This window comes from Grus americana, chromosome Z (genome assembly GCF_028858705.1).
Source record: "Grus americana isolate bGruAme1 chromosome Z, bGruAme1.mat, whole genome shotgun sequence".
NCBI classification, from domain to species: Eukaryota; Metazoa; Chordata; class Aves; order Gruiformes; family Gruidae; genus Grus; species Grus americana.
In genome coordinates, this window is record NC_072891.1 from 76,412,111 (window position 1) to 76,437,926 (window position 25,816).

Consider the following 25,816-nt stretch of genomic DNA (forward strand, 5'->3'; position numbering starts at 1 on the left):
CTGGCAGTCTGCTGAAGTTCCCGGCGACTGGAAGAGGGGAAGCATAACCCCCATTTTTAAGAAGGGTAAAAAGGAAGACCCAGGGAACTACAGGCCGGTCAGTCTCCGTGCCTGGCAAGATTATGGAGCAGACCCTCCTGGAGACTACGCTCAGGCACATGGAAAATAAGGAGGTGATTGGTGACAGCCAACACGGCTTCATTAAGGGCAAATCACGCCTGACAAACTTGGTGGCCTTCTATGATGGGGTTACAGCGTTCATGGATAAGGGAAGGGAAACTGACGTCATCTACCTGGACTTGTGCAAGGCATTTGACACTGTCCCACACAACATCCTTGTCTCTAAATTGGAGAGACATGGATTCGATGGATGGACCATGCGGTGGATAAGGAATTGGCTGGATGGTCGCACTCAAAGAGTTGTGATCAACGGCTCAATGTCCAAGTGGAGAACAGTGATGAGTGGTGCTCCTCAGGGGTCAATACTGGGACCGGCACTGTTCAACATCTTTATCGGCGACATGGACAATGGGATCGAATGCACCCTCAGCAAGTTTGCCGATGACACCAAGCTGTGTGGTGTGGTCGACACGCTGGAGGGAAGGGATGCCATGCAGAGGGACCTTGACAGGCTGGAGAGGTGGGCCCGTGCGAACTGCATGAAGTTCAACAAGGCCAAGTGCAAGGTCCTGCCCGTGGGTCAGTGCAATCCCAAGCACGACTATAGGCCGGGCAAGGAATGGATTGAAAGCAGCCGCGAGGAGAAGGACTTGGGGGTATCGACTGATGAGAAGCTCAACATGAGCCGGCAGTGTGTGCTTGCAGCCCAGAAAGCCAACTGTGTCCTGGGCTGCATCAAAAGAGGCGTGACCAGCAGGTCGAGGGAGGGGATCCTGCCCCTCTACTCCGCTCTTGTGAGACCCCACCTGGAGTACTGCATCCAGCTCTGGGGGCCCCAGCACAGGAGAGACATGGAGCTGTTGGAGCAAGTCCAGAAGAGGGCCAAGAAGATGATCGGAGGGCTGGAGCACCTCTCCTATGAGGACAGGCTGAGAGAGTTGGGATTGTTCAGCCTGGAGAAAAGGCGGCTCCGGGGAGATCTAATTGCGGCCTTCCAGTACCTGAAGGGGACCTATAGGAAAGCTGGTGAGGGACTGTTCATCAGGGAGTGTAGTGACAGGACAAGGGGTAATGGGTTTAAGCTGAAGGAGGGTCGATTTAGATTAGATGTCAGAAAGAAATTCTTTACTGTGAGGGTGGTGAGGCACTGGCAAAGGTTGCCCAAAGAGGTTGTGGATGCCCCATCCCTGGAAGTGTTCAAGGCCAGGTTGGATGAGGCTTTGGGCAACGTGGTCTAGTGGAGGGTGTCCCTGCCCGCAGCTGGGGGGTTGGAACTAGATGATCTTTGAGGTCCCTTCCAACCCAAACCATCCTATGATTCTATGATCAGGGCAGCAAAACCATACCCCCAGGGCTGGCAGGGGAGAGGCATGGCCTGGAGGAGGGACAGCAGCAGCTGCTGCAGCCGGTGGGGTGGCAGGGAATACACTTTTACATGGAGCCTTTCATTCCCAGCTGCTTTACACACTATTTATAGAAAGCGCTCCACCTGACACCAAAATGCAGCTCCGCATGCTGTTATGTACAGGACGGCTTGCTGCTGTTACTTTTCCGTAAATACAAGAAACAAAGAATAGCTCTGGAGGCTATGCTTCTAAAACTTGCTCAGCCCTCATACCCCCTGCCTGCTTGCATGCCCCTGGCTGTGTGCAGCACCTGAGCAGAAACGAGGTCTTCTCTTTGTGAGGGGACAGGCTCTTACAGAGGGCAGGAGTTCTGCCAAGACAGACCCTACAGCACAGCGTCTGGGCATCAGCAACTCCTTCTCCAGCAGCAGGAAAATATGGTGTCAAGCACCAGCTGCTGACAGTGCTTTCAGTGATAGCAGTATTTTCTCTAAATACCTCCACGAGTGCACTAGCAAGGCCCAGGTAGGGATATCTAAGGCACCAAGAAGCAAGGGTTGGACAGCATTTGTGCCTTAAGAACAATGACTATCATCAATTGGATGCTCAGGTGAGAAGTTGATTGCGGAATGTGGGCCAGAGATGAAGAGAAATGGCAGCTAGCATAATCCAGCTGAGCCCCCATCCAAAGAAAAGCACTTGAGAGATGCCCTCTTCACCAAAGCAGGCAGGTCTTCAGGTGGAGAAACAGCTTGTCTCGCTCCAAATGGAGCCAAGGTTATTCACAGCTGATCTGAGGAGCAAGCTGTGGCGACAGGATGAGAGAAGTCAGGACTTCAAAAAGAAGGTGGACAGACATCCACATGGAGATGTGATAATAAAATGAACCCTGAAGAGGTATTCTGTAAAGCTCCTGCTTCAATTCCTATTCTTCTCCTACAACGTACCTTACATTGGAACACTTCTGAATCAAGTACTTACCATGTTAATGGTTTCCATCATGGGGGATGACTTGACAGCACTAAGTCTGGCACTATCCATTGCAGTCTAAAAAAAGGAAAAAAACCAAGCCCAAGTGAAAACTCAACATGAAAACAGTGGAAAGGGCAACATCAGCTATAACTCAGTACCTCACAAACTCAAACCAAAATCCATTTCAGATGCATACAGACAGGAACTAAGTATGTCTACAGACTATGAATGTCTCCCTTTCAGAGGCAGATGGATGCTGTAGCTGGAGTACAGGAGCTAAACCATGCACTCCTGACATCATGGAAACAAAAACGAAAAAAAAAAGAAGGAAAAACAGAGGGAGGGAGGGAAGGAGGGAAGGAAAAAGGTAGGGAAAAGAGAAAAAAAAGAAAGAAAAAAGGGAGGAAAAAAGAGAAAAAAATCCCACTCTGACCTATTGTTCACTGCTTTCTCATTTGTGACGTGGTTCAGCCCCAGCAGGCAGCTGAGCACCACTTGCCCGCTCACTCACCCCTCCCCCGGCGGGCTGGGGAGAGGGTTGGGATAAGGGCAGTTTACTGGGACAGCAAGGGAGAGAGAAAACAATCAACAACAGTACTGATAACAGATATTCACAATGGGTGATAACAGAAAACAATTTACAGATCTGACAGCTGAGCATCCCCTGCCTGACTAGCCTCCTGTTATGGTGAGCATGACGTCACAGGGTATGGAATAGCCCCCGGCCAGCTTGGCTCACCTGTCCTGGCTCCCTGTGAAATTAACTCTATCCTTGCCAGAACCAGGACAATCTGCAAAGGGCAGAGTATGACCCCTTTCCCTCCCCACAATGAAATTAGCTAAACTTGCTTCTGAGCAGTGGGTTTCAGTCACTTTCCCAGAAGACTGCTACTGACTATGATTCTTTGAGAGAGCTCAAAGGACTCAGTGCTGACAACATCCACCTCCAGCCTGTACTGCTCTGGCGCATGTTCTAATTTATTCTAAGTCCTGCAGTTAATGCCCTGGGAAAAACAGCAGCAAGGTTTGACAGTATGGGTACATTTTGGATAATTATCACAAACTCTGTCATCACCTGTTTCACAGTTGTACATGGAGCTAAAGTGATATTTAACAGTTCTTACTAAGATTGTTCTTCACTTTCTGAAATATGTCAACCCTTCAAAAAAACCATCACATTTGTCCAGCCATATTCCAATGAACAAACTCTTTTTAGTAACTTATCTGCTATTTCTCTTTGCATCTTTCAACACCTCTCTACCAAATCTGCTATTTTTCTGTTCACCGAATGAAGCGTCAATCTTTGTTATCTCTGTTCTGTTGATACTTTCCCACTATAATTGCACTTACTTTCTCCTGATCTGTTGCACAAAGACTCAGATAATTGAGGACTTGAGGCTCCAGCACACTCAAGGATTCCAGCAGGGCTGGGATGAGTTTTGGTGCATGAGGTTTCAGCATAGATCCAGCACTTTTACTGATCTTCACAAGAGTGTTAATGCTGGAAAAAAGATCAAAGGGAAGGTCAACAGAGAAACACACAGACCTAGCCAAAAAACCTCTCTGGTCAACTCTAATCTAGTACCCACAAAAAGGCCAATCCAGATCTCAGATACACCAATAGAAATCTACCTGCAAACAAAAATCTGTGTATTTTTCTGCTTAAGCAAAATCATGCCCAGTCCCTGAGCTTCCAACTGATGCTACGCTTTGCACAGAGATGGCTTACTTTGCCCACAGTATCACAAAGGGAATGGGCAAAGAGGCAGTACTACAGACAGATGTAGGAACAAATAACACATCTTCATGTTTTAAAGAAGCTCTGGGCAAAGTTACCTCAGAGAGATCCACTGTGTCTGCCCAAGAAAAAACAAATTACAATGATTTGTTCAAATCCCACATGTCAGTTTCAGACTGACCACATCTCTCAGGCTGCATTGTGACAAAGGGTTTTCATATCTTCAAAAGGTATGAAAAAATTCAAGAAATATTCACTACAGTTTGTTAGGAAATGTCTAACCCTCCTGGATAATCATGTTGAATAAAAGAAAATTACTTTTGCAAAGACCAGCTACACTCCAGGTCTGAATTTTCCAGCTTTTCTGTCCTTCAAGCAAATGAAGGAATAAACAAGGTTACAAAGTGACAAGCATATGAAGTCCCTACACATCAAGGAACATCGAATCATTCCATAACATAAAATGTATTTGAACAGTGTGACAAATGCAGTCTCCTCTAGGACGTGCACTCTCATTACCCACAACCAGTCGTGAAATAAGACCTGGCTGTTTCAACAACTACCATGGGATTTTTTGTTTACAAGCAGAAGAGATATGCCAGTCCTGAAGCCTGCTGAAGCCTCAAGCACAGCAAACTGCTGGCAGATCAGTCTGCCAGTCATACAGGGAGAAAAGAACTTCCTGCTGGGAACTGAATCTGGGCATTTGCAGAGGCCAGATACTCGCAAAAGATAGGTAGAGTCCCTGGGGCTGCTGTTTGAACTCAGTGAGAAAAGGACTCAGCAGGAAAGCTGTTTTGGTGGAGAAACTTGTCACTTCAAACACAAAGAACATTCTGCAACTCAGGTAAGTAAGCTGGGGGTTCTGGCAACAAATCACGACCCGATCCCCACGGAACTTACAAGATGTCAAACTAACCTGAGAGATCGGACTTCAGCAACTGTGCTTACTATTCCTTTGTCTAGGAGGCAAGGGAGCAATACAGCTATCGTCTTCTGACCAGCTGCTCCTTTAGAGGGATCACACATTTTCACACAGACCTGGGGATAGGTGACAATCAGCGTTGCAAGCATGTACATACCTCCCACTCAGATTACATTAAAGCACTTTCTCTGTCAGACAGAAGAATCCAACAGCAACTACAGCAACTGCTCACAGCCAAATGCAGGCTCTGTTACACCTCCATCCTCCTCTCCAGGAGGTATTTAAGCCCTAAGCTACATCCCTAAAAGGAGTTTCAGCTACGGTCAGCTTCCAGAAAAGACAAATTCAGAGCCTAGCAGGCCTTGATCTGCATCTGGATGAAGAGATGGACCAAATGACCTCTCAGCTCAGGGACAGCCTACCTCACCACATGGATTCAACCATTCCATGAGGCAGAGCAGCAAGTCCCAGATCAGAACAGATTCTGCAACTGCAATCATGTTTTGGGACCAGATCGCCACTTGTGCCACTGAAATGTCATGCCGCATGCATTGTGAAGGTTATGATTTCAAACACAGCTCTTAAGATTCATTTCCATTTCCACTGATGTGACATTTTTAGAGGAATACCAAATGAAATATTAAGTGACATGCACTACACTCAAAAAATCTTGTGCCAGTAACAGCACCAGAGAGTGAAGTCCAGACTGGATTACTTTGTTTCATACCAGTGACGTTCCACTGGGCTTGGTCAACTAGATGAGTTGGGTTGGTCAACCGTTGAAGTTACAGGAAATCTCCTTAAATCCCACCCCCAAGAGGGAAAAAAAAAGGACATCAGAGGAAAAAACCCAGTTCATTATACTCCTCCTTTGGTTCTACAGAACCTCAAAGCAGCAGAACTTCACCAGCATCAAAAGAAGTACAGAAGAGTATATGGTCAAGCTGCTTATGATTGCTTTCTAGGGGCCTGTTCTGTTTATCACAACTGCATCTTATATTAGAGGTCTTTTCAAGACAACAGTCTATGGTAAACAGGTCACTCCTGCAGATACAACAGTGAATGACTACCTCACACCAAAACATACGCATCTCACTGTGCAAATGATGAAATTAGAGTTTTACCTTGCTTAAAGTTTTTAGGGCTAGTTCTGCTGCCTTTCGCACAGTCTCCTAAAAAAGAAGTTCAACATCCATTGTTACTATTTTTAAATCTTCTATAGAACCATTCATATTAACTGATAAGTATAATACTACTACTGACAAGACTATATTCATGGCTATCACTTAATATAGTATCTTTCAAACAAAGTCTACTCAATGACAAACATACTAACAATCCTGCCTGACACTGCCAGGTTCTCTGTGTTTCTGTTCACATTTGTTTCTGTGACATTATTTTATTGGTTGTCCTTTTCAAAACAAAAAAACCCCACAAAACAAAAAAATGCCAAACAAACAAGAAAACCCAAAACCAAACTCAAAAAACCCCAATGGAACCTTCTACTGCAAAAAAGAAGTATATAGTGCTTTGGGTATGTGTGTTGGGTTTGCGTGGCAAGGTTTTGGTAGCGGGGGGGGCTACAGGGGTGGCTTCTGTGAGAAGCTGCTAGAAGCTTCCCCTGTGTCTGACAGAGCCAATGCCAGCCGGCTCCAAGACGGGCCCGCCGCTGGCCAAGGCCAAGCCAATCAGCGCCTCTGTGATAACATATTTAAGAAGGAAAACAAAACAGTTGCGGGGGGGACTTTTGCAGCCGGAGAGAGGAGTGAGAAGATGTAAGAAACTCTGCAGACACCAAGGTCAGTGCAGAAGGAGGGGAGGAGGTGCTCCAGGTGCCCGAGTAGAGATCCCCGTGCAGCCCATGGTGAAGACCATGGTGAAACAGGCTGTCCCCCTGCAGCCCATGGAGGAAGGATGAGGGGGTGTAGAGATTCCACCTGCAGCCCATGGAGGACCCCACGCCGAAGCAGGTGGAGGCATCTGAAGGAGGCTGTGGCCCTGTGGGAAGCCCACGCTGGAGCAGGCTCCTGGCAGGCCCTGTGGCCCCATGGAGAGAGGAGCCCACGCCAGAGCAGGTTTGCTGGCAGGACTTGTGACCCCGTGGGGGACCCACGCTGGAGCAGTCTGCTCCTGAAGGTCTGCACCCCATGGAAGAGACCATGCTGGAGCAGTTCGTGAAGGACTGTAGCCTGTGGGAGAGACCCCATGTTGGAGCAGGGGAACGTTGAGAGGAGTCCTCCCCCTGAGGACAAAGGAGTGGCAGAGACAATGTGTGCTGAACTGACCATAACCCCCATTCCCCGCCCCCCTGTGCCACTGAGGGGGGAGGAGGTTGAAGCTGGGAGTGAAGTTGAGCCCAGGAAGATGGGAGGGGTGGGGGGAGGTGTTTTAAGATTTGATTTTATTTCTCATTCCTCTACTCTGTTTTGCTTAGTAATAAATTAGATGAATTCCCTCTCTAAGTTGAGTCTGTTTTGCTCGTAACGATAATTACTGAGTGATCTCTCCCTGTCCTTACCTCGACCCAAGCCTTTTGTTACACTTCTCCTCCCCACCCCACTGGGGGAGGGGTGAGCGAGCGGCCGCGTGGCGCTCAGCTGCTGGCTGGGCCTAAACCACGACAGTATGCTTTACCCTCTCCTCAATATAATGCCTGTTGCTTAGTGATGCTTTACTCAACTGAATGTCTAGGACTAGAAAAAGATGGACTAAAAGCAAGCAGTAAAGTTTTGCAGCTCTGGTGGCATGGGACACCACCATCAACGAGACTCTTTAACTTTATTTGTATTGATGAATTAAGCAGTACCTAGCAATATTCCTGGGTACTGAAACACAAATCACCTGGACTGGCAATGTCTTAGGACATTCTTGGAAAAAATCTGGCCTGCCACAAGCAGACCTTCCCAAACCATTTCCAGGTAAAATTCAGGAATAAGACCCTTCCCAAAAGGCAGTTTGCAAGCAGTTGCTCAATTTTGGAGGCTAATATAGCTTATTAGCACTGAGGAAAAACTGCTCAGTTGGTTTCAGTGCCCAGAAACATTTCTGAACATGTTAGATCTAACAGTACGGAAGCAACTTCCCGGTACACTTTGGAAAACAGCTCAGCCTTACTTAAGCTTGAGCAGAGAAGTCTGGATCCAGAGAGAACATAGCTCAAAATCTGGAAGGACCCGAGAACTCCAACTTCACGTATGCAAGTCATTTAAGCATACAAGCAGCCCAAAATAAATGTTTCTATACTCAAGAGTTAAGCAAATACTTAGGAATTCTTTTATATCCAGGAAAAATGCTGAACCATCAAGAATAAGCACAGCAGGAATGAAAACCAACACTTCAAAACATGACAAATATGCAAAGAATTTCCAAGGTGTCATGGCAATTTGAATTGCAAGGGGCCTGAATTTCCAGTCTGCTTAATACCCAAAACTCCCATTGGCTTCAACTTGACTTCTCAGAGAACATCTCAGAGCTTGATCACTGTACTTTCTGTTGAAGATTCATCTTCAATTATCAGTTCCACTACCTTAATGTCATCTTGCACTCTGAATAGGATTTCCCAGATGTCTGGAAGCTTGTCTATAATGTCATCCAAAGGTCTTCCTCTTAGTAAGTCATTCAGTGCCAGACAGCTGCAAACAAGGAATTTATACTCACATTCATCATGTGAAGGAAATAATATATATAAGTAATATTTATAAGTAAATGGTTAAAATAACTGAGAACTGTTTCACATTCCTTATTTTCCCCAAACCCTAAATCTACTCTGTCATAAGAATGTCTCCCTTAGCAGAGAAAAAAATGTCCAGCTAGTCAGGTGAAATCTGAAACAGGTGACAGCAAGTAAGAAAGCGTGCTGTGGTGAAAATTGCTATTGCAAACATTCCAGTTACAAAACTGTTTCAGTTTCTTTTCTGTAAGTATAGCATAAGAACAAAACAAAATGGTCTAAAGTCTGGAATTGAAATTAAAATGGAAGTTTTCAATACAGCATAACTACACACCATTATAAACAAAAAGCAGTTCATTGAAAATGCTATACCACCTGGCATCCTCCTGCCAAGTACACATACAGCCAGACTGCCAAGATTTTCTAACATTAAGCAGTGTTTCACGCTGGAGGATAGGCAAGAACTTTATGACCAGAAAACTCCTCCTTCAGAGAATGTCATTTAGTATCATGCTCAAGCTACATGCAATAAAAAATTTCAGGCTCAATGAAGCAAATAGCGTCAAGATTGTATCACACTTCAAGTGCAGTCTGCAAGATTGGGCTCTATTCTGATGAAACAATGTGTCCTCCGTCCCCCCTCAACTTTTTCAGATTAAAAAGTTTATGGTGAAAAGTAGAAGAGAGTTCAAAGAAAAATCTGTTATTTTTCTTAGCAATACCTGGATTCCCTGATCCTCCACAGACTGCTGGTTAGGTTACTGATCAAATCCTCAAGAATTTCCTTCATGTACTTGTCAACCTAGTATTAAAAAGAGGAAAAATCATGAAACAAGCATGGACCATGCATTCTTGTCTTGTACTCCGGAAGAAAAACGGTCCTTTTGGACAATACAACCTGTTTTCAGCCACAGCAGAAGAACTAACACTTGCCAGAGCTGACTCCATGCAAACTTACTCTGACTTTGCTTTAGACATGCCTTTCTCTGCACTGCTTCAGAGCTTAATGCTGTGACAGAGACAACAAGAAAAGAAGAAAGTCCTTCAGTCCTTTATTAGCTGAACTATTCAGATGCAGCACCAAACATGTATTTACAGGAGAAGCAGTTGCGCTTTGATGAGGAATCAGAATGAGTGACTTCACACTAAGATCAGCTTTGCTATGAGGTAAGATTTGGAAACCCAATTCCAGGCCTGTCAGAGCCAGAGCAAGGGCATCTCACAAAAATCACTTATTCCTAAAACTTGTCTGGGAAGAGTTATCCTCAAACTGATGGAACAGCCTTTTCCCATGGGCTTCCTCCCACTTCGAAAGAGAGGAACAATATTTAGATGCTCTTGCTCTAGGAAGGGCATCTTAGGCCATCAGGATTCCTGAAGAGTTTCGCATAAGCTATATCAAAGCAGTATTGAGCTGTAGAAAGACTCCACTTTAAGTAAAGTAAATCATAAACTTTTAACACTGGCTGCACAAACAAGGTCTGCAACATCCTTTCACACGTAAGAGACAGTGCAAAACCTCTGCGCAGCCTCCAGCTCATCCATGGATTCAAGCACCCCTTTCTCTGTAGGACAATACCTCACCCCTTTCTGCACATGCACAGCCCATCCTTTCACGAGATGCAACTGTTCCATGAGGTTCTCCGAGATGCTGCTGGCTAGCAGCAAACATACCACTCTGCACTTTGTGGCTTACTCACCATGGACTTGTCAGTGACCAAGGCATTCCAAATGCTCATCATTGCCTGTCGAATGCCCAGGTTGGGGTCAAACTGGTAACGGTAGAGCCGAGGAAGAAGCTGGGGCAAAAATGGAGCCAGCTGCTCTCCAGCCTTGGCAGCTATCACATTGAAACCAAAAGCTGCTCCCTGAAATGATGACAAAAGAGTATTTGTTGAAATAATCTGCTTGCTCACTCAATTGTATCTCCTGGGCACACCACAGTCAGTGGCAAAGTTGACTAACACAGCTTAGATTTAGACCAAATCAAAAGGACTAGAACAGTAACAGAATTAGCGCCCCCCCATCAGTGCTACAGCACCACAGTGATATCAAGTGTACAACCACGCCCAGCAGACAACATACTACTTCAACATTTCCTTCTCTCCAACGTTCATTTCAAGATACTGATTGACCTCGTTTGCAGAAGTAATGGTGGAGAATTAGAACAATGAAGATTTGAACATGTTTTTCTGAAAGAGATTCTCAGAAAAACTGGTGAGGGTGGGCCACTGCTTCCCTACAACTCTGCTGCATTTAGAAAAAACTAGAATAACTTGGGAACTGAAAAACTAAAAAGAAAACAACTCTACCTTAGTTCTCCAATCTCAAATTTTGGAGGGTTATCATTTTGCATCTGTGCATATTTACTTTAAACTCAAGTATTCTTCCATACTCTTTCCTTTCTCCAACACTGTCAATTCCACTGTCAGTTCTAACAGAGTGGAATTGCCACTCACCCATGAAGTGATCACAGGATTTGGGGATTTTAGCCCCAAAAGAAATTGCTCAATACAGGCAGTGCAGTGACTGCCTCTAATCATTTCATGTTCCCTGGCTTGCAGTGTCAAAAACTGCCACTCAAACACCTATGCTAGGGATTTCACAGGACAGGATGTGCTGTCTGGGTTAGTCTAGAAAAGGAAGAGTAATAAAGACAAACTCTCGGGACCACTGCGGTGAGGACCAAGAACATGCAGAAACTATAAGTAAAAGGGAGCCATCATCTGCAAGGCCCTGAACAGCTTGCTCTGCCTAGCACTTGTGTGAAGGTTTGGAGCACACACTTCCAGATGTTCCCTTCAACTTAAATGATTCTGCCATTTCCTTAAATGCCAAAACGCAGCCTACAGTTGCTGAGTGGATTTTCTTGACTCATCCTGGCTGGTGAAATTCCACAAGGGTCAGGAACCTAACTATGCTCCTGTGCTTCTGAAGTCTCAGTGCAAAGAGAGAGAAATCTTGAGAGACATGCTGACTTGGCAAACTCTGGATGAAAGTTAATGCTGGGGCTTGTTTTTTGCACTAAGTGGTGTTGCCAGAGTCTCAAAACCTCAGGTAGTGAGCATGAAAGAGCATGAAAGGTGCAATACAGAAGATGCAGTTACCTGGGTCTTCTGCATGAAAGCACACAAAAGGTCCTCTGCCCACTCCCACCGACAAAACAAATTCTTCCATGCTTATGTAAAGGCAGTGAAAAAGTCACCCAATTAAAGTTCTGAAATGCACACTTAAATCTTGAAATTTATGATGCTACTTTTTGTTTCAGGAGGCAGATCCAACAGTATTTTGACTTTGCTAAAAGCGGCAGTAGCTTTAAAATACCAAGACCTGAGTTAAAAAAGGATACTTTTGACAACAGTGATTAAACTGGTGTACTGTCACCTGGCTTTTTAGCAACTTGTTGCTGAATACTTTTTGCTCTGCCTTTTTACATTACAAAGGTCACTTTCTTTGGCATCTGAAAATTCATCCAGTTTTGAAAATATTATCTCACTGTTTGAACACATCAAGACCTGGCCTGTAAGCACACTCAAAAATAAAAGGAAACAATCACAGTTGATTCAAAGAGGAATGTAGGATCATGGAACAGCTCTTTCTGGAGGTCATCTCTAAGCATGTGGAGGAAAAGAAGGTTATCAGGAGTGGTCACCGTGGATTCACTAAGGGGAAACCATGCCTGACTAATCTGATAGCCTTCTATGATGGTATGACTGGCTGGGTGGATGAGGGGAGAGCAGTGGATGCTGTCTACCTCGACTTCAGCAAGGCTTTTGACACTGTCTCCCATAGCATCCTCATAGGTAAGCTTAGGAAGTGTGGGTTAGACGAGTGGACAGTGAAGTGGGTTGAGAACTGGCTGAATGGCAGGGCTCAAAGGGTTGTGATAAGCGGCACAGAGTCTAGTAGGAGGCCTGCATCTAGTGGTGTGCCCCAGGGGTCAATACTGGGTCTGGTCTTGTTCAACATATGACCTGGACAAGGGGACAGGCTGTACCCTCAGCAAGTTGCTGATGATACTAAACTGGGAGGAGTGGCCGACACACCAGAAGGCTGCACTGCCATTCAGTGAGACCTGGACAGGCTGGAGAGCTGGGCAAGGAGGAACCTAATGAAATTCAACAAGGGAAAGTGTAGGGTCCTGCATCTAGGGAGAAATAACCCCATGCACCAGTACAGGTTACAAGTTGACCTGCTGAGAAGCAGCTCTGCAGAGGACCTGGGAGTCCTGGTGGACAACAAGCTCTCCACGAGCCAGCAGTGTGCCCTTGTGGCCAAGAAGGCCAATGGTATCTGGGGTGCATTGAGAAGAGTGTGGCCCGCAGGTCAAGGCAGGTTATCCTCCCCCTCTACTCTGCCCTGGTGAGGCCACATCTGGAATATTCTATCCAGTTCTGGGCTCCCCAGTTCAAGAAAGACAGGGAACTACTGGAAAGAGTCCAGCAGAGGGCTACGAGGATGACTAGGGGACTGGAGCATCGCTACTCTGAGGAAAGGCTGAGAGAGCTGGGTCTGTTTAGCCTGGAGAAGAGAAGACTGAGAGAGGATCTCATCAATACATAAATATATCTAAAGGGTGGATGTCAAGAGAATGGGGCCAGACTCTTTTCAGTGGTGCCCAGTAAGAGGACAAGGGGCAATGGGCACAGACTGGAACACAGGAAGTTCCATCTCAATGTGAGGAAAAACTTCTTCACTTTGAGGGTGACAGAGCACTGGAACAGGCTGCCCAGAGAGGTTGTGGAATCTTCTCCTCTGGAGATATTCAAAACCTGCGTGGATGCAATTCTGTGCAACCTGCTCTAGGTGATCCTGCTCTAACAGGGGGGGTTGGACTAGATGATCTCCAGAGGTCCTTCCAACCCCTACCAATCTGTGATTCTGTGAACCCTGTGATACCAATGTTTTGTTCTAAGAATTTCAAGTCATCCTGAATTTGTTTCTCAGGCTGGTAAATTTACATTGGACCTGACACCAAAGTATCAACAAATGGCCTCCACATGCCGTTATCCATAGATCATATAACAGAGCTAGAGAAATGCAGTTATTGTTTCGAGTTCACAGTGGGAATGGAAATGGTACGAAAGCAGCAAATTACCTTCCGAGAATTCCACATGGCATGATGGTTGGCTAGATTCATGAATTTGTACACCAGGTCTGGTTGATTGAGATCACTAGCCAGTGAACAAAGCTCCTTGTAGGTAGAAAGACCTTGACTTTGGAAAGCAGAAGGGAAACTGGTGTCACTATTTTTAGCTACACAAATGCTACAATAGCTAAAGCTATAGTCAAATCACAGCCTAAAGCAGACAGAGACACGTGAATAACCCTATCTGTACTACAAGAAAATAGTTATGGTAATTTAGAGGACAAGAAGGAACAAAAAGCTCAGGAAGCAGATTTATAAGCAAGGGAATACTATTTCAGCACTGATTGTGTGTCTGTCATTGAGACTGTCCGTAAACTTACCCATCTGGGGTTTTGCTCAGGCCACCCTGAAACACCACAGTTTCTCCAGTCATCTCGTGTTTGGCTCTGGTAGAAAAGAGGTCTAGTGTTAGCTTTACTAAACTCTACCCTTGAATGGTCTGCATGCTACAGAACAAGTTAATTTGTTTTGCTTTATTAACTCAGTAACTTCCCATTCTTTCAGTTCCAATCCCACAGAAAATATAAAGGTGTGCAAGACCACACACTGCAAGGAATCTCATTAACCTTTATCATGTGTAATGTTAACAAGACGCTGCAGAAAGTGAGGCTTTTGCTGTGCAGTCAGAAGGTAAAACATCAAAACACTGAATTACAGCTTTTTATTTCTGCCCAGACACAAGCCATACAATGGATAGCAAATCTCTACTTCAAAATGAAAACAATCAGACTTCCATTCATCTAATCTATTCCTGTTTACCACCACTGGATCCCCACACTCCCAGCCTTGTTTTTGCCATTCACAGTGGCCACACCCAAACCAGGTTAGACAGGAGCAAGCTGTTAAAGAGCATTTCCAGCACTGACCAACATGACTATTAGCCAGGAGTCCCGTAGTGTATTTTTTGCACTAGAGCTGACAAGTGACCACTAACAAAACTTTCTCAGCAAAAGGTACATTTCTGGCACAAGCAAGTCCTCCACTTCTGCAACATTCACATTGTTCACAGCTGCTGCAAGAGGTCACTGTCCTTTGCAATTACACAATGCAGCAAGTAGGAAATCCAGCCAACCCCCAACTGATTTGTACTGCTTGAATCAGGACTGAATAATCATTTTGAAGCTTTCCTGAATGGAACAAAAGTTGAACAACTTCAGTGACAACAAGCTTTAAGCCTAATTAAGAAATGTCCCTGTTTAATCCACTGGCAATACATAGATATTGGCTTGCCCTTGGCCACAAAACATCTATTTCCACACACAAGAGAGGCACATTTTTGTTCCCATCAGACACATAGCTCAGAGTACTCTCACTGTGTTCTGAGCTCACTGTACCTTTTCCCCGTCATAAGTGTATCAACAAGTGTGGTGACTAGCTCTTGCTGATCCTGTTCACTTCCTAATTCATATATCAGCCCAAGACCTTTTGAGGCAACATCTTGACTAAGCTCTGCAAGAGATTTTACAAAATAAAATTAAAGATAAGCATGTAATTAAGTAATACACAAATTTCAAAACCAAGATTCAACCAGAACCAGAATCTAGCAAATGGAGCTCTGTGCTGCAGTTCACAGCTCTCCATCTTAAAGCGAATCTAGTCTGGCAAGACACAAGATTTGCATTTTGAAGCAGCAATTTGTTCTGAAGGCATATCCCCCCCTTCAAAATAGGCGACATCTTCATGTTAATATTGTCACTGCAGGTTTTGAAATAGCAGAGAGAGTTCTGAGAGCTACAAGTATTCTGACAGACTGCTGGCCCCTGAAGTCCAGTAAAGTTAATGGTAATACTTTCTTCAACTTCAGTGAGCTTTGGACAGGGTGCCAGATGCCACTCTTTCCACTGCTGTCATGGGTAGACCTATAAGCCAAAATCTGCTAGCTTAAAGAGAATGTAAGAGTTCCTGTCCATGCAGAACCCTGTGATACGCATCCTGCTGCCCAAAGCAGAGCAGAAGTAGCACCACTGAACACTTTCTGTTATCACTGTCTGAAGGGGCAAATGCAGAAAAAGATTTGTGCTTGGTTAGCAAAGCAGAGAAAAAGCTGTGATCTCTAGATGCGACGCCTAGAAAAGAAATCATTCCTACTATGTCAGTCACCTTTTAATGCTGACTGATGGAGAGGGTCTAGGTGACTTTCTGCCTGTTCAGAGATTCCCTCCATTCTGTTAAAAGCCCACCAAAAGACAAAACTCTTAAGATGTGGTAGTACTTACCATCACTATCTGACAGAATTGAAACAAATGCACTTTGAATATCCTTGAGATGAGACTGTAAGATGAGAAAAAAGGACATTATTTTTATGTCAGGTTTTGGATCCTTTATCTGGTCTCAAGGCAAGTTCCTAACAGATAAACAGAGGCTACTGTACCAATGGAGTTGCCTATTTGAGCTATACCTGCAACAAGAACTGCCCTCCTTTCCAGATAGGTAAGCAGGAGCCTGACTGACATTCACAGAAACCAACAGTTATTTGTCCATAGCTATTTTATAGCTACCATGCCATTAATAAGCCACGTATTTCATTTTCCTTGCCTAATACATGGCAGTAATGCATCATAAATCTGGCTTGCAGCCAGATGGGGCTATCCTCTGTGCAAGGACATTTTTTCTTCATCCTCGAACTAGTGGGTTTTGCCACCTCCCACAAGATGCATTGTTCAGAAGAGTGTAATAGGTGGCAAGGTTTTACATGTAACAGCTCACATTTGCAAAGCACTTATTGTCCCAAAGCTCTTTACCATTCATTACCTGGACAGCACAAAATGGTTACGTGGTCCCATCACAGCCTGTAATGCCTCTGTGCAGAGAGAGTACATTTTGGTTGGGAAGGCTTTATTAAGTCCTTGTATAGGACCTCTCACATTCTCTCATTACAGACAAGCACCCTAAATATAAGGGTTTCATCAAAGTGCACCAAAAATGCACAGTACATGAAGCACATAACTGCTCCTAGGTACAAAAGTTGTGATGAACTCTGTGAAATAAATGAGTCCAGGAATTCCATTTAGTTCTCCTCTTTCTTCTCCTCCTTTTAATATTTCCCAAAAATAAATCCTAAAAACTACACAGACACTAACCTCTTGTTCCCAAGGGAAGATGTACTGCTACTTCATCTTATAACAGCTATTTACACGAAGCTCACTCTGACTTGAGTGGAAGCCAGATGTTTACAAAGGTGTCAAAGTTAGTGTGTTCCCTTAGTAACAAAAGATAAGCTATGTCTCAAAACGACCTCAATAAGGACTGCCGCAGCACTGAGGGGAGAGAGGCAATGGAAGCAAATGGGGAGGAAGGGACAGAAAGGAGGTGAGAACCAAGAACAGGGACAAGAAGTCAGTGTTATGAAAGGGCGTATTTCTTACCTTAATTGCTTTGTGTGTGTTCAGCTTCTTCACCATTGACAGAAGCCAGATGCAAGCTGCCTGCCTAACATGTGGGTTGGGGCTGATAATGTGCTTGTTCAAAATAAGGTCTAGGACCCAGGGAACCACGTCATTCACTTTCAAATCTAAATGAAAGAAAGAAAAATGGAGGGGAGGGGGAGAGCTTTGAGAATCAGCCACACTCATTTTTAATTTCAGTATAATGTGCAGCAGCAATGAAAAACCTAATCAACCCATGAATACTCAGGTGACACCTTAATGTCTGCTTATTCTGGAAAAGTCTTCGCTGGAGTCACTAATAGAAACACTGAACAGAGTCCTCCTAAGCCTTTGTGAAAGTGTTTCAGAGCCTGCGGCCAAGAAGAGGTACCACTCATACCGCGTAAGATTCAGTGCACTAGTTTATTTTGCTAGGACTCAACATTTCTGGAGCAATGGCAGGGTTCAGTTTCTACCCTATTCTGCACAGGCTCAGCTTTGTGTACATTTATGTACACTTGAGATCTAAGACCACTCTCACAACATCAGAACACCTGTTTACAGGTCTGAGGCTGACATTTACAGCTGCCTGCTTTGAAGCTAGCATTTCGTCATGCTTGTATTTCAGTGGGTACAGAAACTTAGTCCTTAAATAAAATTTCTGATTTACTTAATCATATTGGTCCAAGTTGTTGGAAAAAGACTTGCAATTTAATTTTATAACCCTGCTTTGTAGTGAAGGCTTCAAAATGCTATTTTAAAAGGTTTATGTACATTAAACCTGAAACTAATGCAACACGGCAAAGCAAAATGAAAAAAATAAAACAAATGCAGTGTCAAGTGGTAACGAATTAGATTTCATCAAGGAGCTATTTAAGCAGCACATGAAGCCTTCTACCCTCTGAGCAGATGGACTTGAAGAGGTGAAAGGAGCTCTATACAATCCAACATTGCAGAACACCAAGCAGTGCACTAACAAACACAAAATGTCTCTTACTTTTACTGTTATAAATCAAAAAGTTATAGAGAAATAAATAAAGTTATGAAGCCCAGTGTTAGTCCAGAACTGTGAGATTTTACGTTCCTCAACCCAGCCCCTGTATTAGGAAGGCCCACCTGAAGGAGGGATGTATTCCTCTTCTGTGACTGTCCACACATCACGTGCAGCCACCGAGCTGGTTCCTACAGCAGCACTGGTAATAGCTTCACCAACAGTGAACTGCAGTTCTATTTGTTTGGCCTAAAAAACACAACAGAGCCTCACTGACAGTACTAATCAAACACACACCAAAACTTTTTGCACTTACTCCACAAAACGACAGCCTCTCTCTCAACCCCAATTCTCAGCACCAATTTGCAAGAAGATCCCTCTTTTGGTGAGCTTCTGAGACCATGTGGCACCTCAGACCCACTGGAATTGATGGAAACTGAGGGGATGTCAAACTCTCCAAGAAGAATCATAAGAGCTAAAATTTCCACACTTATTTTTAAAGCATGCCTCTTACAAAGCATTTGCTAGTCTCTGCAAAAGTTAAACTTAGTGAACAGAAAGAATTGGAGAGACAGGATGAAAGTAAAATGGTTAGAACAAGACTGCAAGTCATCAACAAAAATTACTGTGGCTGTATTATAGTATGCAGTAGTAAAAGATTCTCCTGTAATTCAATCCAGAAGTTGATCATATCTGAGAGATGCACAAATCTGGTTTTTACACTAGAATAATTCAGACCATACTTTGCTTTGCGTCTCTGTCCTCTTTCCACTATTCTCTAAGCCCTCAGGAACAGAATGTGCAGAACTCTGCCACTTTTTTGTTATTATTTGTGATGAATCTTGAGTTGTAAGAACTGATTTCCATACCTGCTGAGTACCTTCTAGATTGTTTTCCTTACTCTCTGGAAGGACAAAATGCTCAAGCATTTGGAGAAGTAAGCCCTTAGCTTCCTGCAACCTAAGATAAATTTGGCTTTTTTTCAAGTACACAATTTATAAAGGAAGCTGCAATGACCCTAAGCAGTTACAGGAGATATACACAGCACTTAGAAACATCATTTTGTGTTTGTGTACATGATGTTCTTAACTATTCTTGCTTGTTTGATCACATCAGACTGGAGGACTCAGAAAAGCCAGCCTGTCTGATACTCAATAGCTGCTTATACAATGCTAATCCTATGTCAGCATGAACAAGGAAGAAAGGTAAAACAAGCTGTAAATGAAGAACACGACTATTTAATTTTGCTATCTGGCATATTGCAATATGTACAGCAGCTCTGAAGTACTGCAAAAGAATGCAGTGGACTACACTGAGCATTTAGATTGACAACATATACATATAGTCCTATAAAAAAAGCTTCTAATTCAAATGAGTTACAGCAGCTGATGTAGTTCCAATGAGAAAGGTGTATTTATATTACCTACTTTTAGGGTAGCTTTGAAAGCCAAAGTACAGACCTATGGCTTCACTATGACAAGCTCTTAAGAATTTACACATACACAGGCAGAGCCCTTGACCGGCAAGTTTTTAAACTGTGGCATATAACATTTTACAAGCCCCAAACCTACCTCTGTTCTCTATTTCAAGGCAGTTTTAAAAAACCCAGAGGCACTATTACAAGCTCCCCTTGTAAACCTGGCTCTAGAGTATATAAACAACATTCAAATAGAAATACGCACTGCAGTACAAAGAATTCATAGTGCCTCACCTCCACAGAATCCATTAAACCCTGGAGAAGTAGCTTCTGGTGGGGAAAATCTTCATCTCCCACTGGGAAGTAACCTAATGTTTGTATTGCTCGTTCCTTCATCTTAAATACAAACAAAAAAACAACACCATCAAATAACAACCATCACTTACACATCCTGTAAGTCCAGAAGATACACTTTAAACCCACTCTTTCACATCCTTGCTGAAGTTTCACTTAAGGTACCAGAAGTAAGACATGCAAGTGACTTATTAGATGAACCAGTGCACCCCTCTTGCAAAACACAGATCAAAACAAATGTCCAGTTACCTTTGAGGATTATTTCCAGGTAAAAGAAGATACTCCCATTTTTCTTGAATTAAAATTATGACTTGAATTAAAAAATTTATGGTTTTCATCTTTTAAGCTCCTACTTAGAACTGCAGAAAGCACAAGCGATCAACTCCTAGACAACAGTGGAAAAACCCTTAGCCTAATTCTGAAAACCTTTAGCCTAATTCTGACTCACTAAAGCCAACCATAAGCCTAATTCCTTTAAAAAATAAGGCTGAGTTTAGTAGGTAATACATAAACCTGGGGACAGAGCATTCCAGAAATGAACAAAAATCGTAACAACACTACAAAATCTTGCCTTATTTGTTTCCTTGCTGGAGGGGATTCGGGCCAATAAGCTTTCAACAAGTTGCAGCTTTGTAAATCCTGTTCCTTCGCTGGGGATTGGCAAGGGGCCGTTCCTGCCAATCTCCCCAAGAGCTGTACAAGCAGCCACCACAAGGAAGGGAGAGGTGCTGTCCAGAAAAGAACCTACAGGAAAAAGCAAAACAAGATGACGTGGATTTTGTGTTATTATTTAGCAGTGGGCAGGCAGGCACTTACATTTTACCCTTGCAAGAAGCAAAGCATTTATCTCTTCTACAGCTGGTAGGAAGCATTATGCTAGAACAAAATAAAAGTGAAAGGATACACTGAGAGGAGACTAAGCAGTGGCACCACTCCCAATTGTGCTATGTTGATCTATGGGCTAAAAGCCCACCTAATCCATGTTGAAAAAGGATACATCCATACATCTAATCAGATGACACTTTCACAGGCTGTAAATTCTATCACAGAAAATGAACTCAGTATTACAGTATCTATGGGCTGAATATCTTAGAAAAGTCCTCAGCCTGGGATGGTTGAAAAAATAACTGTTACATGCAGCGAAGTATTAGGCAGGAAGTTACCTATTGTCTCTGTTGTTGACTTTATAAGCTGTTCTTGTTCCGGCATGACTGCAGTGTTTGGCTGTTCTATGTCATGTAGCTCTGCTGTTCTGACTTTTCCTTTGGCCAGGTACCTTCCTACTGTAAATCCCAAAGCCAACAAGGATCCATGTTGGACCTCCGGGGTCTACAGACAACACCAACAGTGCAGAAAATCTCATTTTCAAAATAAGTAACACTTTGCACAAAGCACTGATTTAAAAACACATATGGACAAGCCAGATGAGAAGGCACCCTGAAGAACACAGCATTCTAACACATAATGCAATAACAGAGAATTTGATATTGCTAGTGCTCTCTGATGGATGGAGACCTTTAAGATAAATTAACAAAACTTAGAAGAGGCTTAGGAGGACAGATTAAGAACTTATCACCAGCACTCACTTTCCTAAAACCTACCCCTTGGCAGCTAGGGAAAAAAAATACTAAAAAAATCCAACTCATCTAATTTGTTAAGTACAGACTTATGAAGATGAACCAAGATAATACTATGCTGTCTTTACTTAAAAACTGGACATATATTAAGGGGACAAAACACACTCTTTGATAAAAAGCAGCAAAAGGGAATTACTTTAGATTTACATTGCTAAGAATGAGAACATACTTGGCCTACAAACACTGAAGGCAATGCCTCTAGACAGTTCAGTAGACCACAGACTGTGAAAACTAATTATTACAATTAAATGTCAAGAACATTAATTTCTCCAATGCTGATCTGGCACTGACACTATCTAATGACAGTGCTCATTTCCACAGGTGAATTCTAACAAAGGGATTTTGTGCAGAAGTAAGGCCGTGAAACTTAAATGCTACCTTAATTAAAAAGGAGGTGGCAGGGGCTTAAACTCAGATTAGTTCATGTATCTGGTTTTTATTACAACCCTGCAGAAAGTTGCATCAGTGCAACTGTGCTGGCAGGATGGGATCTGCAGCCTAGCTTGGCCACCAGGGACTGCTCCTTGTGATCTCACAGCAGCAAAGTCAGCTGAAGACACGCGCTTCCCCCTCCTCCACTTCAGCCATCCATTTACACTGCAGTCCTTACTGAGCCACTGGAGATCACCACTATCCCTAGCTGTACGGATTCAGCTGGTTTTGTACATTCGCAGCAAACCAGAGCTCTAACTGACTCAAACTCAAAAACGCATGGGAGCACCATGCTTTTGTTTGCTTGTTTCGTGGTTCACATCTCTATTTTCTGTCAGCTTCATGGGTGACTGGGGCAGAAAGCAGCGGTGGGAGACGGGGACGCATCTATGCTGGCTTTGTGACCACAGAAGCTGTGCCCTACGTGAAACTGAGCAATGATATGCCTTTGGCTCACAGACGCAGCTTTCACGGATTCAAAATAAATCATGTTTGTTAAATACAGCATAAAGCGATCAGCACTTGTCAGCATTTAAACCTGTTACTTTCAGTGTAAAATGGTGGCCCATGAAGTCCTTCAGTGAGAACGATATAAAACCATCTTGGGGACAAGGAATATCAAGCTGGCTAAAACTGGTTAAATACGTGACGGTGCTGGCTTTGCTTGGGAAGTGTCTCCAGAAGCCCTCCTGCTGACCTTAACAACAGCTTTGGGGATTAATATATTTAAAGATCTGTGGCACTCACCTAAAACAAAAATCCCTTCTCACCATCCAACTGGAAGTCAGCTGGTTAATTTTACACTCAGATTAAGGTTAATACATCCTGGACACACTGTGAGATTCAGATTTCCTATCACTTATATGACATGAGAAAAACAAGAAGAAGCAGACAAAGGAAGGTAGTTACATGGTTGTCTTTTGTCATCTTGATCAGCTGCTCCAAGGAGGCCCTAAGCTCATCTCCGGACATGGTAGACAGCACTACAGAATAAAACAGGGCTGCGAGCTCACGCATTTCTTCTTTGTTCGTGTTCATCAGGCTCTGCCGGAGTTTTTAAAAAACATAAAATATGGAAGCAGCTTCTTACACAGTCTGTTCATACAGAGCTTCAATATAGAAGCACAACTGCCATGCAGCTACATAAGTAGTTCTTAATGCAGAAACCACTCTTTAAACCAACAGCCTTATCACTTAGTGAGAAACAAAACCCTCAATTCAGCACTCATTACACACTCAGCGTTTAAGAGGAAGATCACCACCAGCCACAGGAGGACTATCCACAAGTTCTGCATTAAACATACTCATTGAATGCTTGGCCTAATTTTGTTTTCAGAGAAGAGCTTCCACATTTTGCATCCATACTGAGCTAAAAAGCCCCCTAAAGACACTATTTTTCCTGAGCTACTGGAGGCTTCCGTTTCCTTTTTATTAATCAAAGGGGAAAAATACTCTGGAGTTTAAACCAGTTAAATCCAATGGTGACATTTAAAAAAAGGGTCCAGGAAATCACACCTCTAAATGCCAATTTATCCACTTTCTACTAGAGACCTTGTATTATCTAAATCGTTAAGAAATTGAATTTGGGAAGCCTCAGGTCATGTGTTAAGATATAATCTTACCTCTGCCACTAATTTGATGTATAATGCAACACACTTGTGAAAAATTCATACCAAAATCTTCGAATGATGTAGGCCACCAAGAAGGCAGAAAAAATGAGCCAAGCAAACAAACAAGAAATGAAATCTCCCAGGCTCATGAAACGTAACTCTAGCTTAAACTCAAAACTTGCATCAGATCACATAGCTGACTTCTAACAAACCGCTGGACCTGCTCCTTCCACTTGGCAAAGAGAAATCACACAAAGGATGATTTACAACACTATTTCTGGAACTAGGTAGTATCAGATACCACCCCTAGAAGCTTGATTATGCAAATGAACACCAGGCCAAAGAAAAAGAAGATTTTCAGCAAATGATGAGCAATACTGAAAAGGAGAATGTTTTTAAGTCTTCTCCTTTGAGGTTCATACCTGCATGTAAATGAGATCTGGTAAACTGTATACAGTGCAGCACAGATATCAGCAGGAGAAATTATTAGAAAACATTCTAATTTTTCTTTAACTCAACCAAGTATTTTTTTCTGCCAGATTCCCTCAATGAAAGTGAAGGCAACCTCTAAGAGCTTAGCAAATCCTGGATGCTTGAATCAAAACATGAAAAAGCAGAAAGTTGCCCGAGAGAAGAATCTAGGGAAAGCAGAATTCTCTTTGTCTTATTCCCAAGCAGGCTCCAGTTTATCTGTTTTGTTTGAGGCTAATAAAAAAAAAATAAAAAAACTTCCACAGCAAGATCTCTAAAACAATTAGGGATCTAATTAATCTCATTTTCTGAGAAGCCACTCACATTGTCCCCCTGGAACATTCCCACTGTTAAACAATTCCTTCAAAAATTTGCAGAATTTTGTTTTCACTTTTCTTCTGTTGTTTAATGGATCTTCTGATCAAGGGGAAAAATTGACTGACTGTACTAACAGGATCAATGACATAGACTACCCAGAACATGTAGGTCAATAAAAATCAGTAACACCAAAGAACCAAAAAATAATTTTCCCCATCCTGCTACATATAACATCTCATGAGGTGTTGACTGTAGGTAGAAATACCAGATTTCAAATTAAGTGCGTACATGCAAATAATACTCAATTCCACCATGGGAAAATGCCAGATTTTGCTAATGCCGCACCCCCCACCCCTCCACCCCCACCCCCCCAAAAAAAGGGTTTTCAGCTTACCTTTATCCAATCCATTTTGTCTACAAATCTGGTAGCTAGTTTTTCTGGATACACTGAAACAACTTCTAGAAGACAATACATGACTGGCAAACCTAAACAGTAATTAAAGAATCAGGTTATTAAACAACCGCAGTATTTAAAAAAATCTAACAATCAGTGATAAAAAGAGGTTAAGAGGTATCAGGCATTTCAAAGTATTCATTTGCAATTGACTAGGGATAACAAATAATACAGAATAAAAGGGTATAGTATTTCTCAGAAATATTAGGGAAACTAATAGAAGCAAGCATTCTGGTAGCAATTTCTTCTAAAGGCATTCAAGTGCTTTAAAACTACACTTATCACTGATATGCTATAATCTGAGTGAGGAAGATACAGTATTCACTGGTGAGAGAGCTGTTACAGATAATGGCCTCTCAATTTTGAAGCATTATGTCAAGTGATGCTGCAATTTTACTGTCCTGCTTCCTCCCACCTGCACAGCAGCATAGAAAAGAACAAGTTTAAACTGAAGAGTATATAGCCTGTGTTACAACTGTGATTGCTGCAGCCAGGTTAAAAACACCTGGTGTGGCAACTCATTCTAATAAGGGAAGACTTTTTTTTTTCAAGATGATGCTGCACACTGCTTCTTACCTCCAACACCAGCTAACAGCTGCTGAAGAAGGCCAATATATACATGTACAGGGTTGGTTTCTGCACTTTTTGAAGAGGAGGAGGAAGAAAAAGATATGTGGTTGCCAGACATGAGGTTTCTTATGTAACGTCCAATAGCTGGAGCATGATCTTGCATATCTGCCAAGCTCTGTGAGGTTGGCACCACACCTGCACTGTGAGCAAGACACATCCGCAGATACAGGACTATCTAAGTAGAGAAGAGAAAAACACAGGATACTGACTGCATAAG

At 43.1% G+C, this 25,816-nt stretch overlaps 1 protein-coding gene across 7 annotated transcripts in view; it reads right to left on the reverse strand.

The window, feature by feature from the left end:
* The window catches only part of ECPAS (Ecm29 proteasome adaptor and scaffold), a 70,237-nt gene that overhangs the window by 9,772 nt on the left and 34,649 nt on the right, over positions 1-25,816 (reverse strand). For all 7 annotated transcript variants that reach the window (XM_054808862.1, XM_054808864.1, XM_054808868.1 and 4 more), the window contains 19 exons: positions 25,546-25,774; positions 24,910-25,001; positions 23,026-23,160; positions 21,211-21,376; positions 20,619-20,791; positions 19,988-20,089; positions 18,402-18,525; positions 17,286-17,431; positions 16,137-16,191; positions 15,255-15,369; positions 14,241-14,306; positions 13,870-13,987; positions 10,472-10,639; positions 9,494-9,573; positions 8,628-8,733; positions 6,226-6,273; positions 5,096-5,217; positions 3,789-3,939; positions 2,448-2,513 (listed from right to left, as the gene is read on the reverse strand). In XM_054808862.1, the coding sequence (XP_054664837.1) occupies positions 2,448-2,513; positions 3,789-3,939; positions 5,096-5,217; positions 6,226-6,273; positions 8,628-8,733; positions 9,494-9,573; positions 10,472-10,639; positions 13,870-13,987; positions 14,241-14,306; positions 15,255-15,369; positions 16,137-16,191; positions 17,286-17,431; positions 18,402-18,525; positions 19,988-20,089; positions 20,619-20,791; positions 21,211-21,376; positions 23,026-23,160; positions 24,910-25,001; positions 25,546-25,774 (2,262 nt within the window). The remainder of the gene's footprint in view (positions 1-2,447; positions 2,514-3,788; positions 3,940-5,095; positions 5,218-6,225; positions 6,274-8,627; positions 8,734-9,493; positions 9,574-10,471; positions 10,640-13,869; positions 13,988-14,240; positions 14,307-15,254; positions 15,370-16,136; positions 16,192-17,285; positions 17,432-18,401; positions 18,526-19,987; positions 20,090-20,618; positions 20,792-21,210; positions 21,377-23,025; positions 23,161-24,909; positions 25,002-25,545; positions 25,775-25,816) is intronic.